The sequence below is a fragment of the Danio aesculapii genome, chromosome 17, assembly GCF_903798145.1.
Source record: "Danio aesculapii chromosome 17, fDanAes4.1, whole genome shotgun sequence".
NCBI classification, from domain to species: Eukaryota; Metazoa; Chordata; class Actinopteri; order Cypriniformes; family Danionidae; genus Danio; species Danio aesculapii.
Window position 1 is genome coordinate 2,709,264 of NC_079451.1, and position 22,972 is coordinate 2,732,235.

A 22,972-nucleotide genomic window follows, 5' to 3' on the forward strand; every position below is an offset into this window, starting at 1 on the left:
GAAACCAGCCTGGAAATGGCCAAAACCCCTCTAAAACCAGGCTGGTCAACCAGCTAAAACCAGCTAACCAGCCTATAGGCTGGTTGAAGCTGGATTTTTTAGCAGGGATAGCAGGCTCTTGCTCCAAGTAGTTCTGATTATTATTCTAGCACGTACCGGTCTAGTCAGAATTAATTAAATATATAAAAAGTAAAAATTATTTAGAGGCGGGAACCGGCTGCCAAAGAAATCCATTCACACTCCAGCACAGGAGGTGGCGATATGCACCTGAACGTTGGTTTACAACTCGTCAATGAACCCAAAGAAGAGGAAAACGGCGCAGGCTTAGATAAGTGAGACGATCCGACTGTATTGTATGTACGCGCGTGCATTCAAGTGAGTGAGTTTTGTTAAATCGTGCGCTTTGTAATGTCCTTAAGTTGTGCTTTTGTTGATTAAGTAGTTATCATTCTACTCAATTGAGCACTCGTCACTGCCGCCAGATTTAAATGAGGTAAAGTTGATAGAGGTAAAGTTGGTTTTATATTTCCACAATCGTTCATTTAGTAGTCTCTATATTGTTTACCATGTTACATGCAAGTATGACTTCAAAACAACATTAGCACTATCTAATTCACTGTGAACAATGTTGTACTTTGATAGTCATTTGCTGCTAATATGATTTCCCTATTTAGAATTAGCAAAGAATACGTTTCTGAAATTATATTATTAAGGAGAAAGTCTGAATATTCGAATATTAAACCAACTTTACCTCTATGTAAAGTTGGTTTATATTCGTTCAGTGAACGGACTTGTGAATTGCAAGCACAAGTGTGGTGGATCAATAGTAAAATAGTTAGTTTAGATGGTAATGTGGAAATCTGTTATGCTTTGTTATTGTGTTTCATTATTTTCGGTGATATAAAGCAAGTTGTCATTGTATTTGTCTTTAACATTATATCTATTAGTCTTTATATCGTATAGAGGTAAAGTTGGTTTTATATTCTAACATTTGTTCATTTAGCAGTCCCTATTGTTTACCATGTTACTTTGAATATTCCATCGGAATTAGCATGCAAGTATGACTTCAAAACAACATTAACACTATCTAATTCACTATAAACAATGTTGTACTGTGATAGTCATTTGCTGCTTATATAGAGGTAAAGTTGGTTTTATATTAGGATATTCATACAGTCTGAATAATAATATAATTTCATAAAAGTATTCTTTGCAAATTCTAAATAGGGAAATCATATTAGCAGTCAATGTCTATCAAAGTACAACATTGTTCACACTATTAGATAGTGTTGCTGTTGTTTAGAAGTCATACTTGCATGCTAATTCTGATCGAATATTTAAAGTAACATGGTAAACAATATAGAGACTTCTAAATGAACGAATGTGCGAATATAAAACCAACTTTACCTCTATGCTGCTAATATTATTTCCTTATTCAGAATTTGCAAAGAATACTTTTATGAAATTTATATTATTAAGGAGAATGTCTGTATATCCGAATATAAAACCAACTTTACATCTATTTATATCTTCTGTATTTATCTTTGTACAGATCACACATATTCCTTTCTCAATAAAAAATATAATTTCACAAAAGTATTCTCTACAAATTGTAAATAAGGAAATGATATTGGCAGTCAACCACTATCAAAGTACAACATTGTTCACAGTCAATTAAATAGTGTTAATGTTGTTTTGAATTCATACTTAAAATCGATTTCAGACCAAATATTCAAAGTAGCGTGGTAAACAATATAGCGATCGTGTCTTGTTCAAAAATGAACAAATGTGTGAATATAAAGCCAATTTTCTTGATTCTGACTAGAATCGGGGCAAGTGAGCTGTTCTATAGTCCTTTAAAGTCATTAGGGCTGCAACTAATGATTATTTTAATAATACCTTTTTTTTAAATTAATCTGATAAAAACTTAACCCTTTAATTTGTTGTTTTGCTTATAATAACTATACACATCCACAAAAAGTATTATGTATAAAGTATACTTTATTAAAATGCTAAAGCCACGCATCAAGCTTAATGATCTTAAATATTGATATTTTAAACCTTAAAAACAAAGTTTGTTTTTGAACAGTAAAACTTCTTATTGAGGTAAAGTTGGTTTTATATTCGCACATTTGTTCATTGACAACTTGTAACATGCTCCCTATGTTGTTTACCATGGTACTTTTGATATTAGGCCTGAAATGTATCATTAAATGAGTGTGAAAACAACATTAGCACTATTTATTTTACTGTGAACAATGTTGGACTTTGATAGTCGTTGGCTGCGAATATGATTTCACAAACGTTATTTAGAATTTGTAAAGAATATTTTTCTGAAATTACATTATTAAAGAGGAAGGCTGCATGTGTGAATATAAAACCAACTTTACCTCAATACGTCTTTAAATATCCCAAATCCAAACAAAAATCAAAACAAGTGTTGTTCTCCTATTACACTCGCATTATGAAATTGACATAAACATGCTGACAATGGGATATTAAGCATCAGAATTTGCTGAAATATCAAAATTATAAATAGTAAATGAACAACTAATATTTCTTTTTGAAACGGGTAGAAACTTTCACTGCTCAGTGAACAAATGTAATGTTATCAGCATTCACTGAAAACCACAACATTGACTAATAACTAAGATTATTCTACTGCTGCTGATTTTAAATATGTGGTTTCTCATTGTATTCACATCATTTAATGTAAGCTAATCTAAAGTAGCGCCTTTCTAATTTATCATTGCAATAGTCAACTTTTGAAGTGGATCAAAAAAGTCCTGTGAATGTGTTTATCACAAGGTGTTCAACAAAAACATGAAAACATATTATGGTTGTGTGGTGTTAGCTTAATATTTCTACTGTTGTGACTTAATGAAGATCAGAACACATTTTCTGTGAAATTATGCCAAAATCCAAAGCCTTTTGGGATTTTTTCATGCAACTGTGTGTAATATTTTTTACATTTTGTTTAGTTTTGGCAGATCTGCTCATCCTTCAGTGAAGCTCCGCCTCCTCTGCTATAAATACTGGAATATTCCCATCAGGAAGAAGTGAAATCTGCAAACTCAGAGTTTATTGAAGGACAGAGAGAACATGAGTGATCCAGAACCCTGCAGAATTAAACAGGAAGAGACTGAAGAACAAATAGGTTGGTGTTTATTGCTGATTCTTCAATAATGAGGCTGAAGAACATTAATGATGAAAGTTTTGAAAAGTTCATCTGAATTATTGTCCTATGATAAAAACAGTGAAGATTATAAGTCAGGTTTTCTGCAGGGTCTTAAAATATCTTATCTCAATATCCAAATTTAGTCCTTAAAAGTCTTAAATTTACTGGAATATTGTATTCAAGGCACTAAATCTTTTTTTAAACAGGTCTTAATTTTCCTTCGTTCATGTATTGTTACTTTTACAAGTAACGTGAGTTACATAATATTACTTTTCTAAATAACAAGTTTATTTTATGAACAGAAGAGGCAAGAATCGTTGCATCTGCATGTTTCAGACAAATGACATCAAAGCAGCAAAACATTTTCTCGTGTACTAAGGGTGTTTGATGTCTGAATATCAGAAAACTTTGACTTTCTTGGGAAACAATCTCTGAAATTAGAAAGGTCTGCCATGGTGTTACTCAGGTATCTAACTTACATCTCAAATTGTTTAGTGTCTACAGGGGTTGGACAATGAAACTGCAGCGCCTAGTTTTAGACCACAATAATTCTTTAATATGGTGTAGGGCCTCTTTAGCAACCAATGCAGCATCAGTTAGTGTTGGGAATGACAGATACAAGCCCTGCACAGTGGCCAGAGCGATTTTGAGCTATTCTTCTTGCAGAATAGTGGCCAGGTCAATACGCGATGTTGGTGGAGGAAAACGTTTCGCTCCTCCAAAATACAATAATGTGGTTCAATAATGTTTAGATCAGGTGATGGTGGCAGGCCAGGGGAGATGTTCAACTTAATTTTCATGTACATCAAAACACTGTCACTACTCTTGTTGTGTGTATTGGTGCATTGTCATCCTGATGCAAAGAACAGGATACATTGTTTGAACCATTGAGTGCTCACAAAACATTACAATGATTTACATTTTGTCAAGTTTGTTTTGGGTCATCTCAACTCTATGCATGAGTGAATAATTAATGAATAATTCACACCTGGAGAGATAAAATACACCTGTAAAGCAATGTCTAGCTGCAAAAGATAGCCCAAACTAAATGCTTGTTGTATTACTTGGTGTAATATTGTACACTGTGATGATGATAATAATAATAATAATAATTTCCAGAACCCTGCAGAATTAAACAGGAAGAGTCTGAAGAACTGAAGACTGAAGGTTGGTGTTTATTACTGATTCTTTAAATAATTATAACAAATATATGAGTATAATATAACAAGTAAATATATCAACAATCTAAATGTACCAAATATTGTGCTCATCACAAAGCTTAATCTAACTTTAAGTAGACTACAAATGTTGATAATTGTAAAGTCCAATATATTAAACTATTTAATATATATATATATATATATATATATATATATATATATATATATATATATATATATATATATATATATATATATATATATATATATAATTGTGTGGTTTTAAATGTAAGTCCTTGTATTTGTTTTAGCAAGTCTTTGATACAGTGCAGTTACAGGTGGTCAAATGAGAAGTTCAGTCGGCGTTGTTGATTTGATGTGTGAGAGTTTGATACCACTGCGACTTCACAACTAAATCCTTCTGCGTATATCCAGGCTACTTTTTCAGCAATATTTTGTGACACTCTGTGCCCATTATCAGGCATTTATAGTTCAAGTTATGGTGAAGTCCAGAAGGGAGACCTCACCTGTATAGGACACACTCGGGAATGCATGCAGGGGGAAGCAAGAGATTTCAGAGGGGAAAGAAGCTGTTGATTAATCTAGCCGAGCGAACTCCAATACTCCAAAACCTTCTTCCTGATGGCACAGCTGGAAGAAACTGTGGAAAGGATGGGTGGAGTCTCTTTCTTTCAATACTGCTAGCTCTGCTGGAGCACCATGAGAGGAAAATGTCCTGAATGGAGGGTAGAGGGGCACCGATGATCTTCTCAGCTGTGTTCACTGTGCACTGGAGGGTCTTGTGGTCGGCAGCACTGCAGCTCCCGTACCAGACAGTGATGCACCTGGTCAACACACTCTCAGTGGTTCCACTGTAGAATGTGGTGACTGGTGAGGATGGGTGGAGGGAGACCTGCCCTTTTCAGCCGGTGGAGAAAGTGTTGGCATTGTTGTGCCTTTTTGGAGAGTGACGTGGTGTTGGTAGTCTAGGTAAGATCCTCTGTGATGTTCACCCCCAGGAATTTAGTGTTACCGACTCTCTCGACAGTCGAGCTGTCCATAGTCAGAGGTAGGTGATCAATGGAGTTTCTCCTGAACTCCATCACAACCTTCTTTGTCTCCTCTATATTAAGGGAGAGGTTATTGATGCCACATTATTCACCCAGCTGTGCCCTCTGTAGTGCGTTTCATCATTGTTGCCGATGAGACCTACCACTGTTGTGCCATCGGCGAACTTGATGTGGTTGGAGATGAACTTAGGTCTACTATTTCCAATATTCAAAGTGTAGCACTCTCACAGCTAATATTGCCCATAATACATTGCACCTTGTATTTAAATTAAATTAAAACTACATACTTGGGTAAAAAGTGTAAAAAATTACAAATATAGCGGACACGCAACACCAACCATCAAGCATAGATGTTTAAATGACTTAATTAATTAAAATCTAGCAAACAGACCATTTATCTATCCCGAAACAGGGATTAAAATTGTTAGTGTTGCTCTTTGTTCTTGGTGCACTTGCTTTCACACAGCAAAGTTTCTAGACGGACCAACATAGCTAAAACAGGTCCCAAGTGAGTAAACTCTTCTCACATTGGTCAGAGTTTCACAATAATTTTGCAGAGTCCTGCTCAGCTGTCGGGGGTGTGGGGGGGGGTGATTTGGTGGTGTTTGATAGGGTGCGTGCGACCTGTCTGAAGAGCGAGGGAGGATACGATGGGGAGAGGTGAGAGGGGTGCGCGACGTTATTGAGGACCGGGAGGGAGACGCGTGATTTCTAGCAGATTGTCACTTGTTTGCGGGAGACTTGGGATGTCTGGAATGACCTCCCGCCCTACTCATAATTCTCTCTTCATATAGCCGTATGCCTATTTTATATCCATAAAACACTGTGATATAGCTGGGCTCGGATCGTATCGCTTTCTCACTACAATTGATCTGCTTCAGAGTTCATTTCAATCGAGCCGAGACCACCTCATTCAGGAGATCTCGGGAGTGAATCAGAGCACGATTGCTGGATTCACATATGCCAAACGAACCGAGCTAACTGGGCAAATGAGTCTAGGTGTGAAAGCACCCTAAATCTCCATCTTGAGCTCCACCACAGGACTCAACACTTGTTAAACTCTTTCCAACAGTCCCTCTATCCCAGAGCTCTGAGCCCTGGCCATACTCATCAATGCTAACAAGCTGACCAATCACAGAGCTTATGTTTTGCGTCATAGCAGTTACATTTTTTTGAAAGGTGCACATCAGGTTCAGTGTCAGCCACGATGTGCACTCGGTCTTCATGACTAACGCTCCTCGTCCTTTATACGAATGTAATTTCCTCACACATATGAATCTCATCTGACAGATCTGTCAACAACAGCTTTCTCTCTCACACATCTTTAAAATAGTCACGCATCAGAAAAACCCTGTGTAATTTTACAAAGTTTGTGAGAAGAAATGTCCATTTAATGATAATACGAGAACGTATTTGCCTTAATTACTAATTAAAGCATTTGCTATAATTATGTTGTGCACAACTTTAATTACTCAGTTAAAACAGTTCTGTCTGATTATTATTTTGTATTAGACAGAACTGACTAAATGACGGAGTGAGAGAAGTATATCGGTCAACCACTAGTTAAGAGATTGGATTTATTTTACATCTATGCGTGTCAATATTTCGGGCTCAATGTTTTCAGTGTCTTTTCATTCTCTAACATTTGCTCAGCGTCTATGACTTACTAAAAACAGAACTTCTGTTTACCTTTATTTCAGACTTAATTAAAGAGAATGAGGAGAGTGAAGAGGAGAAACAACATGTCAAAGCTGAAAATATACCCAATTTAGAGACTTCTGATGTTTATTTCATGAACCGAAGAAACAAGAGTTGTTGTGTCTGCACTCAGTGTGGGAAGAGTTTCAGAAAATTATCAACTCTTAATAGACACACGAAGATTCACACTGGAGAGAAACCTTTCACCTGCACTCAGTGTGGGAAGAGTTTCAGTCAGTTATCAAACCTTAAAACACACATGAGGATCCACACTGGAGAGAAACCGTTTACATGCACTCAGTGTGAGGAGAGTTTCAGACTGTTAAGATCCCTTAAAACACACATGAGGATCCACACCGGAGAGAAACCATTTACCTGCACTCAGTGTGGGAAGAGTTTCAGACTGTTAACATCCCTTAAAACACACATGAGTATCCACACTGGAGAGAAACCTTTCACCTGCACTCAGTGTGGGAATAGTTTCAGAAAAATATCAACTCTTAATACACACACGAAGATTCACACTGGAGAGAAACCATTCACCTGCACTCAGTGTGGGAAGAGTTTCAGTCAGTTATCAAACCTTAAAGCACACATGAGGATTCACACTGGAGAGAAACCATTCACCTGCACTCAGTGTGGGGAGAGTTTCAGAGTGTTAAGATCCCTTAAAACACACATGAGTATCCACACTGGAGAGAAACCATTTACCTGCATTCAGTGTGGGAAGAGTTTCACACTGTTAACATCCCTTAAAACACACATGAGGATCCACACTGGAGAGAAACCATTTGCCTGCACTCAGTGTGGGGAGAGTTTCAGAGTGTTAAAATCCCTTAAAACACACATGAGGATTCACACTGGAGAGAAACCATTGCACACTGCACTCAGTGTGGGGAGAGTTTCAGAGTGTTAACATCCCTTAAAACACACATGAGGATTCACACTGGAGAGAAACCACACAGATGTGATCAATGCAGCAAAACTTTTTTGAGCTCGTCACAGCTGAGGATGCATCTTAGAGTTCATACAAAAGAGAAACCGTATTCCTGTTCTGAGTGTGGAAAGAGTTTTGCACAGCAGTCAAATTTAAGAAGACATCAGAAGATCCACACTGGTGTGAGAGAGCATATGTGCTTTGAGTGTGAGAAGAGTTTTACTTTAGCTCAAAATTTGACACACCACGACACGTTCCACACCTTTGTTTCAGCTTAAGAAACGCATAAAAATCCACAGTGGAGAAAAGCAGCAAACATGACGTCAATGCAGTCATACATTTTGTCATGTGCTAAGGGTGTTTACTGTCTGAATATCAGAAAACGCTTTGACTTTCTTGGGGAAACGATCTCTGAAAGTAGACAGGGTTGCTTTGGTATTCCTCATGGTTCTTAATTAGATCCCATGCTGTTTAGTATCTACAGGGGTTGGACAATGAATTTGCAAAGCCTGGTTTTAGACCACAATAATTCTTTAATATAGTGTAGGGCCTCTTTAGCAACCAATGCAGCATCAGTTAGTGTTGAGAATGACAGATGCAAGCCCTGCACAGTGGTCAAAGGGATTTTGAACCATTCTTCTTGCAGAATAGTGGCCAGGTCACTACGTGATGCTGATGGAGGAAAATGTTTCCTGGCTTGCTTCTCCAAAACACCCCAAAGTGGCTCAGTAATATTTTGGTCTGGTGACTGTGGCACGCCATGTTCAGCTTCACTTTTATGTTCATCCAACCACTCTGGCATCAGTCTTGCTGTGTGTTTTGGTGCATTGTTATCCTGATACATGACAACGCCTTTAGGATACAGTGTTTGAAACATTGGGTTCTCATAGTCCTCCAGAATGGTTTGCTAGACCTTGGCAGTGACACACCAATCTAGCACAAGTATTGGGCCTAGGAAATGCCATAGTATGGCAGCCCAAACCATCACTGATACACCCCCATGCTTCACTACCTCACTCCGCTTCTTTGGGGCCTCTCCACACTGTAACTCTCCCGGATGTAGAGAAGATGGGTTCATCTGAGAACAATGCATGTTTCACATTGTCCACAGCCCAACATTTTCACTGCTGGCATCATCAAAACTGATGTTTGGCTTTGGCCAAGTGACCAAAAGTTTGGCTATAGCAGCCTGGCCATCTATATTGACCCAGTGGAGCTCCTGACCAACAGTTCTGGTGGAAACAGGAGAGTTGAGGTGCACATATGATTCTGCAGTGAGTTGGGCAGCTGTGGGTGTTGTTTTTTGGATACAATCCACGTTAGCACCTGGACATCTCTTTTAGGCAGCTTCCTCTTGCATCTAGTTACCCCTGGATGTGGTTTGTCCTTGGTGGTTTACTGACATTACTCTGGATACTGCGGCTCTTGATACATCACAAAGACTTGGTGTCCTGGTCACAGTGCACTAGCGAGACTCGCACCAACAATTTGTCTTGTTTTTGAACACTGATATGTCACCCTAACGTTTTGTGCGTTGCAATACTTTAAGCAAATGTTTGATATTACCCTGCTAATTAAACCTTCACACTCTGCTCTTACTGGTGGAATGTGCAATCCAACCAACAGTATCTGAGGTTTTCACTAAAATGACTAAGTACAGGCGTGAAAGTGACAGATTGAAGCAGTGTACTGACGCTGTGACACGTTACCTGATAGATTCAAAAGATTAATTAAATATCACGTTTAACAACTAAAGTGAGAGAGACATGGCTGAGGATCAGGCAATGCTCAACCTTTGAGGGCAGAGGGGCAGTGGCTCTAGCCACCGGGCCACCCCCCTGTGCACGGCCCTGCTCCACAGGACTCAACACTTGTTAAACTCTTTCCAACAGTCCCTCTATCCCAGAGCTCTGAGCCCTGGCCACACTCATCAATGCTAACAAGCTGACCAATCACAGAGCTTGTTGTGCATCATTGAGATGTTATGGGTCATTGCAGTTACATTTTTTGCACATCGGGTTCAGTGTCAGCCACTGAGAAGGCTTTGCTTGGACCATCCATGTGGACTCTGCGCACTCGGTCTTCATGACTAACGCTCCTCGTCCTTTATACGAATGTAATTTCCTCACACATATGAATCTCATCTGACAGATGTGTCAACAACAGCTTTCTCTCTCACACATCTTTAAAATAGTCACGCATCAGAAAAACCCTGTGTAATTTTACAAAGTTTGTGAGAAGAAATGTCCATTTAATGATAATACGAGAACGTATTTGCCTTAATTACTGATTAAAGCATTTGCTATAATTATGTTGTGCACAACTTTAATTACTCAGTTTAAACAGTTCTGTCTGATTATTTTGTATTAGACAGAACTGACTAAATGACGGAGTGAGAGAAGTATATCGGTCAACCACTAGATAAGAGATTGGATTTATTTTACATCTATGCGTGTCAATATTTCGGGCTCAATGTTTTCAGTGTCTTTTCATTCTCTAACATTTGCTCAGCGTCTATGACTTACTAAAAACAGAACTTCTGTTTACCTTTATTTCAGACCTAATTAAAGAGAATGAGGAGAGTGAAGAGGAGAAACAACATGTCAAAGCTGAAAATATACCCAATTTAGAGACTTCTGATGTTTATTTCATGAACAGAAGAAACAAGAATTGTTGTGTCTGCACTCAGTGTGGGAAGAGTTTCAGAAAATTATCAGCTCTTAATAGACACACAAGGATTCACACTGGAGAGAAACCATTCACCTGCACTCAGTGTGGGAAGAGTTTCAGTCAGTTATCAAACCTTAAAGCACACATGAGGATCCACACTGGAGAGAGACCATTCATCTGCACTCAGTGTGGGAAGAGTTTCAGACACTTATCATGTCTTAATAATCACATGCTGATCCACACTGGAGAGAAACCATTCACCTGCACTCAGTGTGGGAAGAGGTTCAGACTAATAACATCCCTTAAAACACACATGAGGATCCACACTGGAGAGAAACCTTTCACCTGTACTCAGTGTGGGAAGAGTTTCAGACAATCATCGTCTTTTAATCTGCACATGCTGATCCACACTGCAGAGAAAACACACAAGTGTGATCAATGTGGCAAAACATTTTTTAGAGCTTCACAACTGAAGGACCATCTTAGAGTTCATACAAAGGAGAAACCGTATTCCTGTTCTCAGTGTGGAAAGAGTTTTGCACAGTGGTCAAATTTAAGAAAACATAAGAAGATCCACACTGGTGTGAGAGAGCATATGTGCTTTGAGTGTGAGAAGAGTTTTACTTCAGCTCAAAATTTGAAACACCATGAGAGGATTCACACTGGGGAGAAACCTTACAAGTGTTCACACTGCAACAAGAGATTCAGTGAGTCAGGAAGCATGAAAAGACATGAGAGGACTCACACTGGAGAGAAACTGTACACATGTGATCAGTGTCTGAAGAGTTTCACACGTTTGTTTCAGCTTAAGAAACACATGAAAATCCACAGTGGAGAAAAGCAGCAAACATGACGTCAATGCAGTTAAACATTTTCTCATGTGATATCAAAAAACGTTTTGACTTTCTGTTTAATATCTACAGGGGTTGGACAATGAATCTGCAAAGCCTGGTTTTAGACCACAACAATTCTTTAATATGGTGTAGGGCCTCTTTAGCAAACAATGCAGAATCAGTTAGTCTTGGGAATGACAGATACAAGCCCTGCACAGTGGCCAGAGTTGATGGTGGTGAAGGAAAACGTTTCCTGACTCGCTTCTCCAAAACACCCAAAAGTGGCTCAGTAATATTTTGGTCTGGTGACTGTGGCACGCCATAGGAGATGTTCAACTTCACTTTCATGTTCATCCAACCACTCTGGCACCAGTCTTGCTGTGTGTATTGGTGCATTGTTATCCTGATACATGACACCGCCTTTAGGATACAGTGTTTAAAGCATTCGGTTCTCATAGTCCTCCAGAATGGTTTGGTAGTCCTTGGCAGTGACACACCAATCTAGCACAAGTATTGGGCCTAGGAAATGATATAGTATGGCAGCCCAAACCATCACTGATACACCCCCATGCTTCACTACCTTACTCCGCTTCTTTGGGGCCTCTCCACACTGTAACTCTCCCGGATGTAGAGAAGATGGGTTCATCTGAGAACAATGCATGTTTCACATTGTCCACAACCCAAGATTTTCGCTGCTGGCACCATCAAAACCGATGTTTGACTTCGGCACAAGTGACCAAAAGTTTGGCTATTGCAGCCTGGCCATGTATATTGACCCAGTGGAGCTCCTGACCAACAGTTCTGGTGGAAACAGGAGAGTTGAGGTGCACATGTAATTCTGCAGTGAGTTGGGCAGCTGTGGGTGTTGTTTTTTTTTTTTTTTTTTTGGATACAATCCAGGTTAGCACCTGGACATCCCTTTTTTGGCAGCTTTCTCTTACATCTACAGTTACTCCTGGTTGTGGTTTGTCCTTCTTGGTGGTTTACTGACATTACTCTGGATACTGTGGCTCTTGATACATCACAAAGACTTGGTGTCCTGGTCACAGTGCGCTAGCCAGACTCACACCAATAATTTGTCTTGTTTTTAAACACTGATATGTCACCATAACGTTTTGTGCGTTGCAATATTTTAAGCAAATATTTGATATTACCCTGCTAATTAAACCTTCACTCTCTGCTCTTACTAGTGGAATGTGCAATAAATAAAGTTTGGCCACCAGGCTGGTCAAAACCTCCAACACTAAATTGGCCTGTGTTTCAGTTTCATTTTCCAATCTCTCGGACAATATGCTTCCTTTGGGGCATATCATCTTGGGCTGAGATATCACTTATGATTTATTACTTTTATATATTACTTGATTCTTCAACATAATTGTTTGCCTATATGATGATAAAATGTTGAGAAAAAATGTAATGAAATGTATAATGTAAGTGGGTGTTATAGGCTATAAAATGTTGACTGAAACTCAGTTGTCTTTCTCTTCATTTTATAAAGTGAGCTTCTGTTGATCCTGAGTGGCTTGTTTAATGAGGCTTATCAATATAATCAGCTGCCGGAATTGTCTTTATTTCATATCAATAGTTGCTGTTTTCACCTCATTCATTATGCTGATGTTTAAATCTACAGAACTTCTTGTTACCACTGGTAAAAAAAGGCCCATATTTCTTTACCTTTTCCGTTCCTCAGGTTCATCTCTTCTTTAAAGGAAGTGAAGCAGTCAGTTAAGTTTACATTATTTTATTTTATAAATTAATTTCGTTTGAGGCCTCTTGGTCCACTCTCTGTACTGTCCTGCCTGCCTGTCTGGCCTACAATTCAATTCACCTTTATTTGTATAGCGCTTTTACAATGTAGATTGTGTCAAAGCAGCTTCACATAAAAGGTCATAGATGCGCAGCTCTACAGATCCCGAACCATGCAAGCTAGTGGCGACAGCGGAGAGGGAAAAAACTTCACTAATTGGCGAAAGTGAAGAAAAAAAACCTTGAGAGAAACCAGACTCAGTTGGGCACGACCATTTTAATTTCTCCGCTGCCCAAACGTCTTGTGCAGAGCTGCAGTATCAGCGGCGGAGGCTGGAAGCTGGCCTCAGTGAAGACTCGTCTGTCCCTGGAGCGTCACAGGAATCAGTCTCATGTTCTCCACTCCTCCATGACCACCACAGTAGCTGCTCAGGATACGGCCTGGTCCAGGATATGGAAACCTTGGGATCATCTCGTCGCTGGTCTTTGATCGAATCAGTGACTCTGCATAGTCTGAGGGCCTCAGAAAGAGTACCCCCAAGTGGAAATGGAGAATAATTAGCGTAGCTGCTGTTCATAGTGTATATAAACAAGATGCTGAAACCTGTGTAGAAACCCGCTAAGTGGTGACCTGAGTGTATGCTTTACTAAAAAAATAGATCTTTAATCTAGTTTTGAATTGGGACAGTGTGTCTGAGCTTCGGACGTTATCAGGAAGGCTATTCCAGAGTTTAGGAGCTATAAATGAGAAGGCTCGACCTCCTTTACTCGACTTTGCTATTCTAGGGACTACCAGAAGCCCTGAGTTTTGAGATCTTAAAGAGCGAGTTGGATTGTAGCGAGACAGAATATTGGTTAGATAAACAGGAGCTAAATTATTTAAAGCTTTATATGTAAAAAGCAATATTTTAAATTCAATATGAAACAAGGTCCGGTACCCAACGTACAAGAGATGGGGTGCTTTTGCTTTTCACTACACCTTCTGACCTCTGTTTAATGAGAGACCCACTTGATAAGGGAATGTCTCAACATAACCCACACAGACATGATGTGAAGTCATTGATTGTTTCAAAGGTTTAAGACACCCTTTTTTAAAGATTTTAACAGATTTGTGTGTGTTGAGCATCAATTAAGCTAAAGTTAGCACCTGTCAGCTGTTTAATTGTGGGGAAAACTGGATAATTTTAAGCTTTTGTCAGCTGATTTCATCTTCCTGGTTTAAAATAATTTTTGGGGCGGGTTCAAAATTGGTGACGTAGCGCTTGTCTGCCTGTCCAGAGGTGACGCGTCGGTTTCTTATTATTATTCATAGCTGAATTTTCTTATCCTATGAGAAGACCCTGCTTCTTAATTATTCATGAGAGCAACTTCTTTCTGATGACAGACCTGCCAAGCTGTGAGACCACGCACGCATATTTAGCAATTCATGAAGGTGTTGGTCTCCATGATCCACGGGGTTTGTTGCATGTTTTTCCCCGCGATTCTGTCTGGGCTACCGATACAGTCAAGTGTATACAAAAATAGGTTGTACGCACTCATTCATCGTAATCATATCAAATGTTCCATATCGGAAAAAAGAAGATGGACTTGCATTCTCGTGGAGACCGTTCTTGTCAGGTTACCACAGAATTTGGGAGACCGTGAGAACACAGAATGCGTAGCCTGAGAAACGAGATGCTGCGTTCATTCTGATGGTCACTTGACCTTCACTTGTTTTTAACGGACACGTAAACATTACAGCATTCATACAATGATTTATTGATTTTTTTCCGTTTTTAGTATATTACAACATGCACAAAAGCCTTACAGATATACTTTGCATAATACAGTTAAACAGATTTTTATATGAATTTCAGCAAATAAACTCCCTTAATCTGTTCATCCTTTTATTATGAATTTTTTCCTAATTCAGGGAAACTCCTGAGATGAAAATGCTGCACTTCCCAGATCCTTTATTCAGCCGCAATGACTTCTGGGACTACTGTAGGCAGTACTGTGCTGAAGTCCACATTGATGCATCCTCGATATCAAGAAAGCATCTAGGTTCTTTTACGTGTCCTCCATTTTTGCGGTCTTGAGTTTTGGAACTGAACTTTGGCGGTCAGTGTTGACGTTACACAAGGACCCAAAACCGCTTAAGAACACATATTGAAACAGCCAATGTGTTTTGCCATTGTATTTTTGTACTTAAGAATAAAACTTATATAATAACAACAAAATCATTTTAGTAATGTGTATATTTCATAAATATTATTTTTCAAACTCAATAAACATTTAAAATTCGTGAAAATAATATCAGTTTTTGCAAATAAACTCTAAACTTCTTTAGAAGATTACGATTACAAAAAAACAAGAACAAAATACTGTTGGCAGATGACAAATCTCTCAGAGCAAGTGCAGTACTACAGTAGGCTACTTACCCCGTCACTGATATATTAAATTGTACAGCAGCACAATATAAAGGTAAAGTTGGTTTTATATTCTGATATTCAGACATTCTCCTTAATAATATAATTTCAGAAAAGTAATGTTTACTAATTCTAAATAGGGAAATCATATTTGCAGCAAATGACTATCAAAATACAACATTGTTTATAGTGAATTAGACAGTGTTCATGTTGTTTAGAAGTCATACTAGCATGCTAATTCTGATCGAATATTCAAAGTACCATGGTAAACAATATAGGGACTTCTAAAGGAACGAATGTGCGAAAATAAAACCAACTTTACCTCTATCAGCACAATGCCAGTGCAGTAAATATGCAGTTTACTTATTTACCCCAGCTCTTCAATGTACTGCAAATTGTACTGTTGAACTTAATTGTACTGCAGTTGAACTGTTTCATTACATTTCAATTTTGCAGTTGCAATTACTTTTACTGCAGTTATCCATCTACATACTGCTGTAGTTTTACCTCAGTTTACTGCAGTTATTATTATTTTTTTTTGTAAGGGCGGGAACGGGCTTCCATAGAAATCCATTCACAATCCAACACAGGAGGTGGCGATATGCACCATAACGTTGGTTTGCAACTCGTCAATGAACCCAAAGAAGAAGAAGGAAAAAAAACAGTGAAGTGAGACGATCCAGTCCAGCTGTATTGTGTGTAAGCGCGTGCATCCGAGTAAGTTTGTTTTGTTTAATCGCGCCCTTTGTATTGTCCTCAAGTTGTACTCTTGTTGATTAAGTTGTTATTGGTGATTATTCTGCTGTAGTGAGCTCTCACCAGTGCCGACCGTTAGTATTAAACTGCCGCCAGATTTAAATGAGGTAAAGTTTGTTTACATTTGTTCAGTGAACGAACTTGTGAAATCTCCCTGTTTTTATCACAGTACTTTGAATATTCGGTCTGAAATCACATGCAAGTATGTCTTCAAAACAACATTAGCATTTAATTGACTGTGAACAATGTTGTAGTTTGATAGTCATTGGCTGCTATTATGATTTCACTGTTAAGAATTTGCAGAGAATACTTTATTGAAATTATTATTATTAATGTGTGAATTTAACCAACTTTATCTCAATCAAGATTTATTAACGCATCAGTTGTAGTACTACAAAACTGAAATATTGAAATTGTAAATAGTAAATGAACAACAAACATGTCCTTTTGAGACCGAAAGAAACTTTCACTGCTCAGTGAACAAATGTAATGTTATCAGCATTCACTGAAAACCACAACATTGAGTAATCGTAACATTCTACTGCGGCTTATTTTAAATATGTGGTTTCTCATTGTATTCACATCATTTACTGTAAGCTAATCTAAAGTAGCGCCTTTTAATTTATCATCGCTATAGTCAACTTTTGAACTGTTTGAACCAGTTGTTCAAAGATTATGGTTGTGTGCTGTTAGCTTAATATTTCTACTGTCTTGACTTAGATGAAGATCAGAACACATTTTCTGGGAAATTATGCCAAAATCCAAGCAATCCCAAAGGGCTCACATACTTTTTCTTGCAACTGTGTGTAACATTTTTTACAATTTGTTTGGTTTTAGTTTTGGCAGATCTGCTTATCCTCCAGTGAAGCTTCTCTTCAGCTATAAATACTGGAATATTCCCATCAGGAAGAAGTGAAATCTGCAAAGACAGTTTATTGAAGGACTGAGAGAACATGAGTGATCCAGAACCCTGCAGAATTAAACAGGAAGAGACTGAAGAACAAATAGGTTGGTGTTTATTGCTGATTTTTCAATAAGGAGACTAAAGGACAATAATAAAAATTTCAATATGCATTGTTTGCTAATATATGAGACCTTGGAATGCAGGGTGGCCGGTATTTAGGCCATATAACTTATTTTACTTAATAATTAAATTAAAATAGAATCCTCCAACTTATCCAGCCTGTGTTTTACACAGCAGATGTCCTTCCAGCTGCAACCCATCACTGGGAAAGAATTAATAAATAAAAATGATAAGTAACGTGTAAAATAAACACAGACGCACGTCAAATAAGTACTGAACATGTCACCATTTTTCTCAGAAAACATATTTCTAAAGGTGCTGTTGACTTGAAATTTTCACTGGATGTTGGTGACAACCAAAGACATTCATATATGCAAAGAAAACAAATCAAATTAGTTTACAAATTAAGTTATGTGTAATGAAATTAATTGGCACGTGTAGTTTGGCAGTGAAAGCCCAGACAGCAAGTGAAATCTCTCCGTAGTTCTTCAGCAACCCTCTGCCCTTCCTTAGTGTAAATGAACATTAGCTGCTTCAGTCCAACATCTTCATTAGCAAGAGGATGAAGATAAATTGGCTAAATGAATGCATAATCTATTCTGTGGCGAACTCGTGCTGTAAGTTTGTGATTTTAATAATGAAAATGTGAACTGAAAATAAAATTATTATCTCTTATTAATTTCCAGAACCCTGCAGAATTAAACAGGAAGAGTCTGAAGAACTGAAGACTGATGGTTGGTGTTTATTACTGGTTTTTCGATAATGATAACAAATATGTGAGTATAATATAACAAATAAATATATCAACAATCTAAATAAACCAAATATTGTGCTCATCACAAAGCTTAACCTAACTTTAGGTTGACTGTACAAAGGTTGATATTTGTAGAGTCCAATATATTAAACTAGTTGTTTAGATTAAGTTATTAAAAATTAGCATGTATATAATTGTGTGAATTTCCACACGCCCTGTGGAGTCAGCCAAAACAAGGGGAGGACACCCAGCGCCCCCAGGGTGTGTATCCGTTGCCTCCAATCCTTCCCACAGAGTTCAACCAACAGAGAGAAGGCTTTTGCTGTTACAACTTTTTTTTCCTTGCAAAGGAACCATGGATGTTCCAAAGACTGAATTATTATTATTTTTTTTATTTCAAAGGAACCATAACCATCAAACGCACCAATTGGGCAGCTTCACTGCGTCAACTTCACTTTTTGTCACAAGTTCTACCAGGCTGGGAATCACCCTACCCTTTTCTGGGTATGTTTCAGAGATCAGCTGGGATGTGGCCAGCCAGACCGCAGACACCCCCTTCATTTCACCCCCCAGTAGGCATGGGCCAGTATAAGATTCTGACAGTATGATAACCTTGCATAAAAATATCAAGTTTCACGGTATTGTGATTACCACTCTAAAATAAGTTATAAGAGGGGACCTTCCAGGGCCCTTCTTCCATGCCCAAAATGGCCACTACATTTAGCGGGAATCGTTCACTCTTTCTGGGGCACCTTAGCTTTCTAAAGGCTCCTGGTTGAGACCTTGCTGGGCCTTTTTTCCATGCCCAAACGAGCTGCCACACTTGGCGGGAACCAGTCACTCTTTCTTGGGCAGCTTGGTTTTCTAAAGGCCCCTGGATGGGACCTTCCAGGGCCCTTCTTTCATGCTCAAATGGGCTGTCACCTTTAGCTGGAACTGGTCACTCTTTCTGGTGCAGCTTGGCTTCCTAAAGGCCCCTGGGACCTTCCAAGGCCCTTTTTCCATGGTCAAACTTCCAGGCGCAGGACGTTCTGGCACCTAAGCCAAAATAAGGGGTGCCTTGGTGGGCACAGCCTGGCGCTTCAAGCCCCCCGGATGAGTGACTGAAGCAGGAACTTTAAGCATTTCCAGTTTTGCATAGCTTTCTGGACCCACCATCCCCCTACTCCATTCCAGAAAGACCCACCATCCCCCGGCTACAGAGGCCCACTCTTCCAAGCCCAGCTGGGAGCTTCCTGCCTTGGAGGCAGCTTGGTTTTCTAAAGACCCCTGGATTGGTCTTCTAGGGCCTTCCATTTCCAAAACGGCTGCCACACATGAATCGGTCACTTATCTGGGGCAGCTTGGCTTCCTAAAGACCCTTGAATGGGACCTTCCAGGGCCTTATTCTGTGCCCAAAACGGCCACCACAATTGGCAGGAATCAGTAACTATTTCTGGGGCAGCTTGGTTTTATAAAGACCTCTAGATAGGACTTCTTAGGGCCTTTCTTCCATGCCCAAACAGGCCGCCACAATTAGTGGAAAATCAGTCACTCTTTCTGGGCTTCGTTTCAGCTGCCAGGGGCCCATGGAAATAGACTTCCAGGGCTTTCACCCAAGCCCAGATTGGGAGCCGATCACTCAACCATTCTGGGGAGGGATGGGTTTGGATTAGGGGTAGAAGTTAATAAAATACAATTTAATGAGTAATTTGTTAAATGAAATAATTGATAGAGGTTTACAGCAGGTCCTCCTGCACTGCACTGCTTTCGCAACTTGTCACTACAGAAATCACTCATTTTGTTCATTTACAAATTTTACTCATTTTAAAAAAAGAACTGCTGCATCCCAATTTATGTGCGTCAATATTTTGTGTACTCAATGTGTCAGTGTTTTTTAATTCTTCAACATTTGCTCAGCATTCATGACTTAGTAAAAACTGAACTCTTTTTTTTTTAACCTTTATTTCAGACCTAATTAAAGAGAATGAGAAGAGTGAAGAGGAGACACATGTCAAAGTGGAAAAAATACCTAATTTAGAGACTTGTGATATTGATTTTAAGAACATAAGAGGCAAGAATTGTTGCGTCTGCACTGAGTGTGGGAAGAGTTTCAGTCAGTCATTAAATCTTAAAAGACACATGAAGATCCACACTGGAGAGAAACTTTTCAATTGCACTCAGTGTGGGAAGAGTTTCAGTCAATTTTCATACCTTAATAAACACATGAGGGTTCACACCGAAGCGAAACCTTTCACCTGCACCCAGTGTGGGAATTGTTTCAGACAATTGTCATACCTTAATAAACACATGAGGGTCCACACTGGAGAGAAACCATTCACCTGCACTCAGTGTGGGAAGAGTTTCAGACAATCATCATGTCTTAGTAAGCACATGAGGATTCACACTGGAGTGAAACCATTCACCTGCACTCAGTGTGGGAGGAGTTTTAGACAATCGTCGGCTCTTAATCTGCACATGTTGATCCACACTGGAGAGAGAAAACACAAATGTGACCAATGCGGCAAAACATTTTTGAGGGCTCCAGAGCTGAAGGACCATCTTAGAATTCATACAAAGGAGAAATCTTATCCATGTTCTGAGTGTGGAAAGAGTTTTACAGTGAAGTCAAATTTGAGACATCATCAAAAGATCCACACTGGTGTGAGAGAGTATATGTGCTTTGATTGTGAGAAGACTTTTGCCACAGCTCAAAATTTGAAACTGCACCAGAGGATTCACACTGGAGAGAGACCGTACAAGTGTTCGAACTGTGACAAGAGATTCTGTCAGTTCGGAGGCCTGAAAATGCATCAATTGACTCACACCGGAGAGAAACCGTACAAGTGTTCACACTGCGACAATCGATTTAGTCGGTTAGCAACCCTGAAATTGCATGAGAGGATTCACACTGGAGAGAAACCTTACAAGTGTTCACACTGCAACAAAACATTCAGGGAGTTAGGAAACATGAAGACACATGAGAGGATTCACACTGGAGAGAAACCGTACACATGTGATCAGTGTCTGAAGAGTTTCACACATTTGTTACAGCTTAAGAGACACATAAAAATCCACAGTGGAGAAAAGCAGCAAACATGACGTCAATGCAGCAAAACATTTTACTGTGTGCTAAGGGTGTTTACTGTCTGAATATCAGGAAACTTTTTGGGGGAAACAATGACTCTAGAAAGATTAGAAAGATCTGCCATGGTGTTCCTCAGGTATCTAACTTGGGTTCTATACTGTTTAGTATCTACAGGTATTAGACAATGAAACTGCAATGCCTGGTTTTAGACCACAATTTTTTTAGTATGCTCTTGGGAATGGCAGATTCAAGTCCTGCACAGTGGTCAGAGGGACTTTGAGCTATTCCTCTTGCAGAATAGTGGCCAGGTCACTACTTGACGGTGGTGGCGGAAACAGTTTCCTGACTCGCTCCTCCAAAACACACCAAAGTGGCTCAATTTGGATCTGGGGACTGGCAGGCCATGGGAGATGTTCAACTTCCCTTCTGTTTATATTAAACTACTTTGTAACCAGTCTTGCTGTGTGTATTAGTGCAATATCAACTTGATGCATAGCACTTGATTGTTAATTTGATGAAGAAAGTGCAGTACTACAATAGGCTACACACCACATCATTGACATATTAGACTATACAGCAGCACAATGCCAGTGCTGTAAATATGGAGTTTACTTTGTGTTACTTCAGTTGTACTTGAATGTACTGTAAATTGCACTGCTGTTGAAATGTATTGTTCTGTAGTTGAACTGTTTCATTATATTTCAATTTTGCAGTTGAAATTAATTTTACTCCAGTTATCCTTATATCTACTGCTGTTCTACTGCAGTTTTACTTCAGTTTACTGCAGTTATTTTTTGTAAAGGCGGGAGTGGGCTTTCATAGAAATCCATTCACACTCCAGCACAGGAGGTGGCGATATGCATCTAAACGTTGGTTTGCCACTCATCAATGAACCCAAAGAAGAGGAAAACGGTGCAGGCTGAGAGAAGTGAGGCGATCCAGTCCAGCTGTATTGTGTGTACGCGTCAGTATCCAATTGAGTGAGTTTGTTTTAAGTAGTAGTCTTTTTAATGTCCTTAAGTTGTACTCTTGTTAATTAAGTAGTTATTGGTTATTTGAATATTCGGTCCGAAATCACATGTAAGTATCTCTTGGAAACAACATTAGCATTTAATTGTGAACATTGTTGTAGTTTGATAGTCACTGGATAGAGGTAAAATTGGTTTAATATTCGGATATTCAGACATTCTCCTTAATAATATAATTTCATAAAAGTATTCTTTGCTAATTCTAAATAGGGAAATCATATTAGGAGTCAATGACCATCAAAGTACAACATTGTTCATAGTGAATTAGATAGTGCTATTGTTGTTTAGAAGTCATACCTACATGCTAATTCTGATTGAATATTCAAAGTAACATGGTAAACAATAAAGAGACTTCTAAATGAACGAATATGCGAATATAAAACCAACTTTACCTCTGTAGTCACTGGCTGCTCTTAAATTTCACTGTTTAGAGTTAGCAGAGAATACTTTTCTGAAATATTATTGAGGGGAAAGTCTGAATGTGTGAATATTAAATCAACTTTACCTCAATCAAAATGTATTAGTGCGTCAGTTGTACTGTTTGTATGTTCTACCTTTTAATATAAGTTGTTTTGTTCAGATGCTTTGTGAAGTGCAAGCACAAGTGTGTGTTGATCAATAGTGTATGGTAAAATAGTTTGTT

The 22,972-nt window shown here is 38.8% G+C and overlaps 1 protein-coding gene and 1 pseudogene across 1 annotated transcript; both read left to right on the forward strand.

Moving 5' to 3' along the window:
- The first annotated feature begins 299 nt into the window (after positions 1 to 299).
- On the forward strand, positions 300 to 12,794 carry LOC130244670 (zinc finger protein 850-like; annotated as a pseudogene).
- A 4,520-nt stretch (positions 12,795 to 17,314) lies between these two features.
- Positions 17,315 to 21,330, forward strand: LOC130244719 (gastrula zinc finger protein XlCGF57.1-like). The gene is made up of 3 exons (XM_056477242.1): positions 17,315 to 17,464; positions 18,167 to 18,214; positions 20,186 to 21,330. The coding sequence occupies exons 1-3, from the start codon at positions 17,410 to 17,412 to the stop codon at positions 21,313 to 21,315; spliced, it is 1,233 nt and encodes a 410-aa protein (XP_056333217.1). The 5' UTR covers positions 17,315 to 17,409; the 3' UTR covers positions 21,316 to 21,330.
- Positions 21,331 to 22,972: the final 1,642 nt, after the last annotated feature.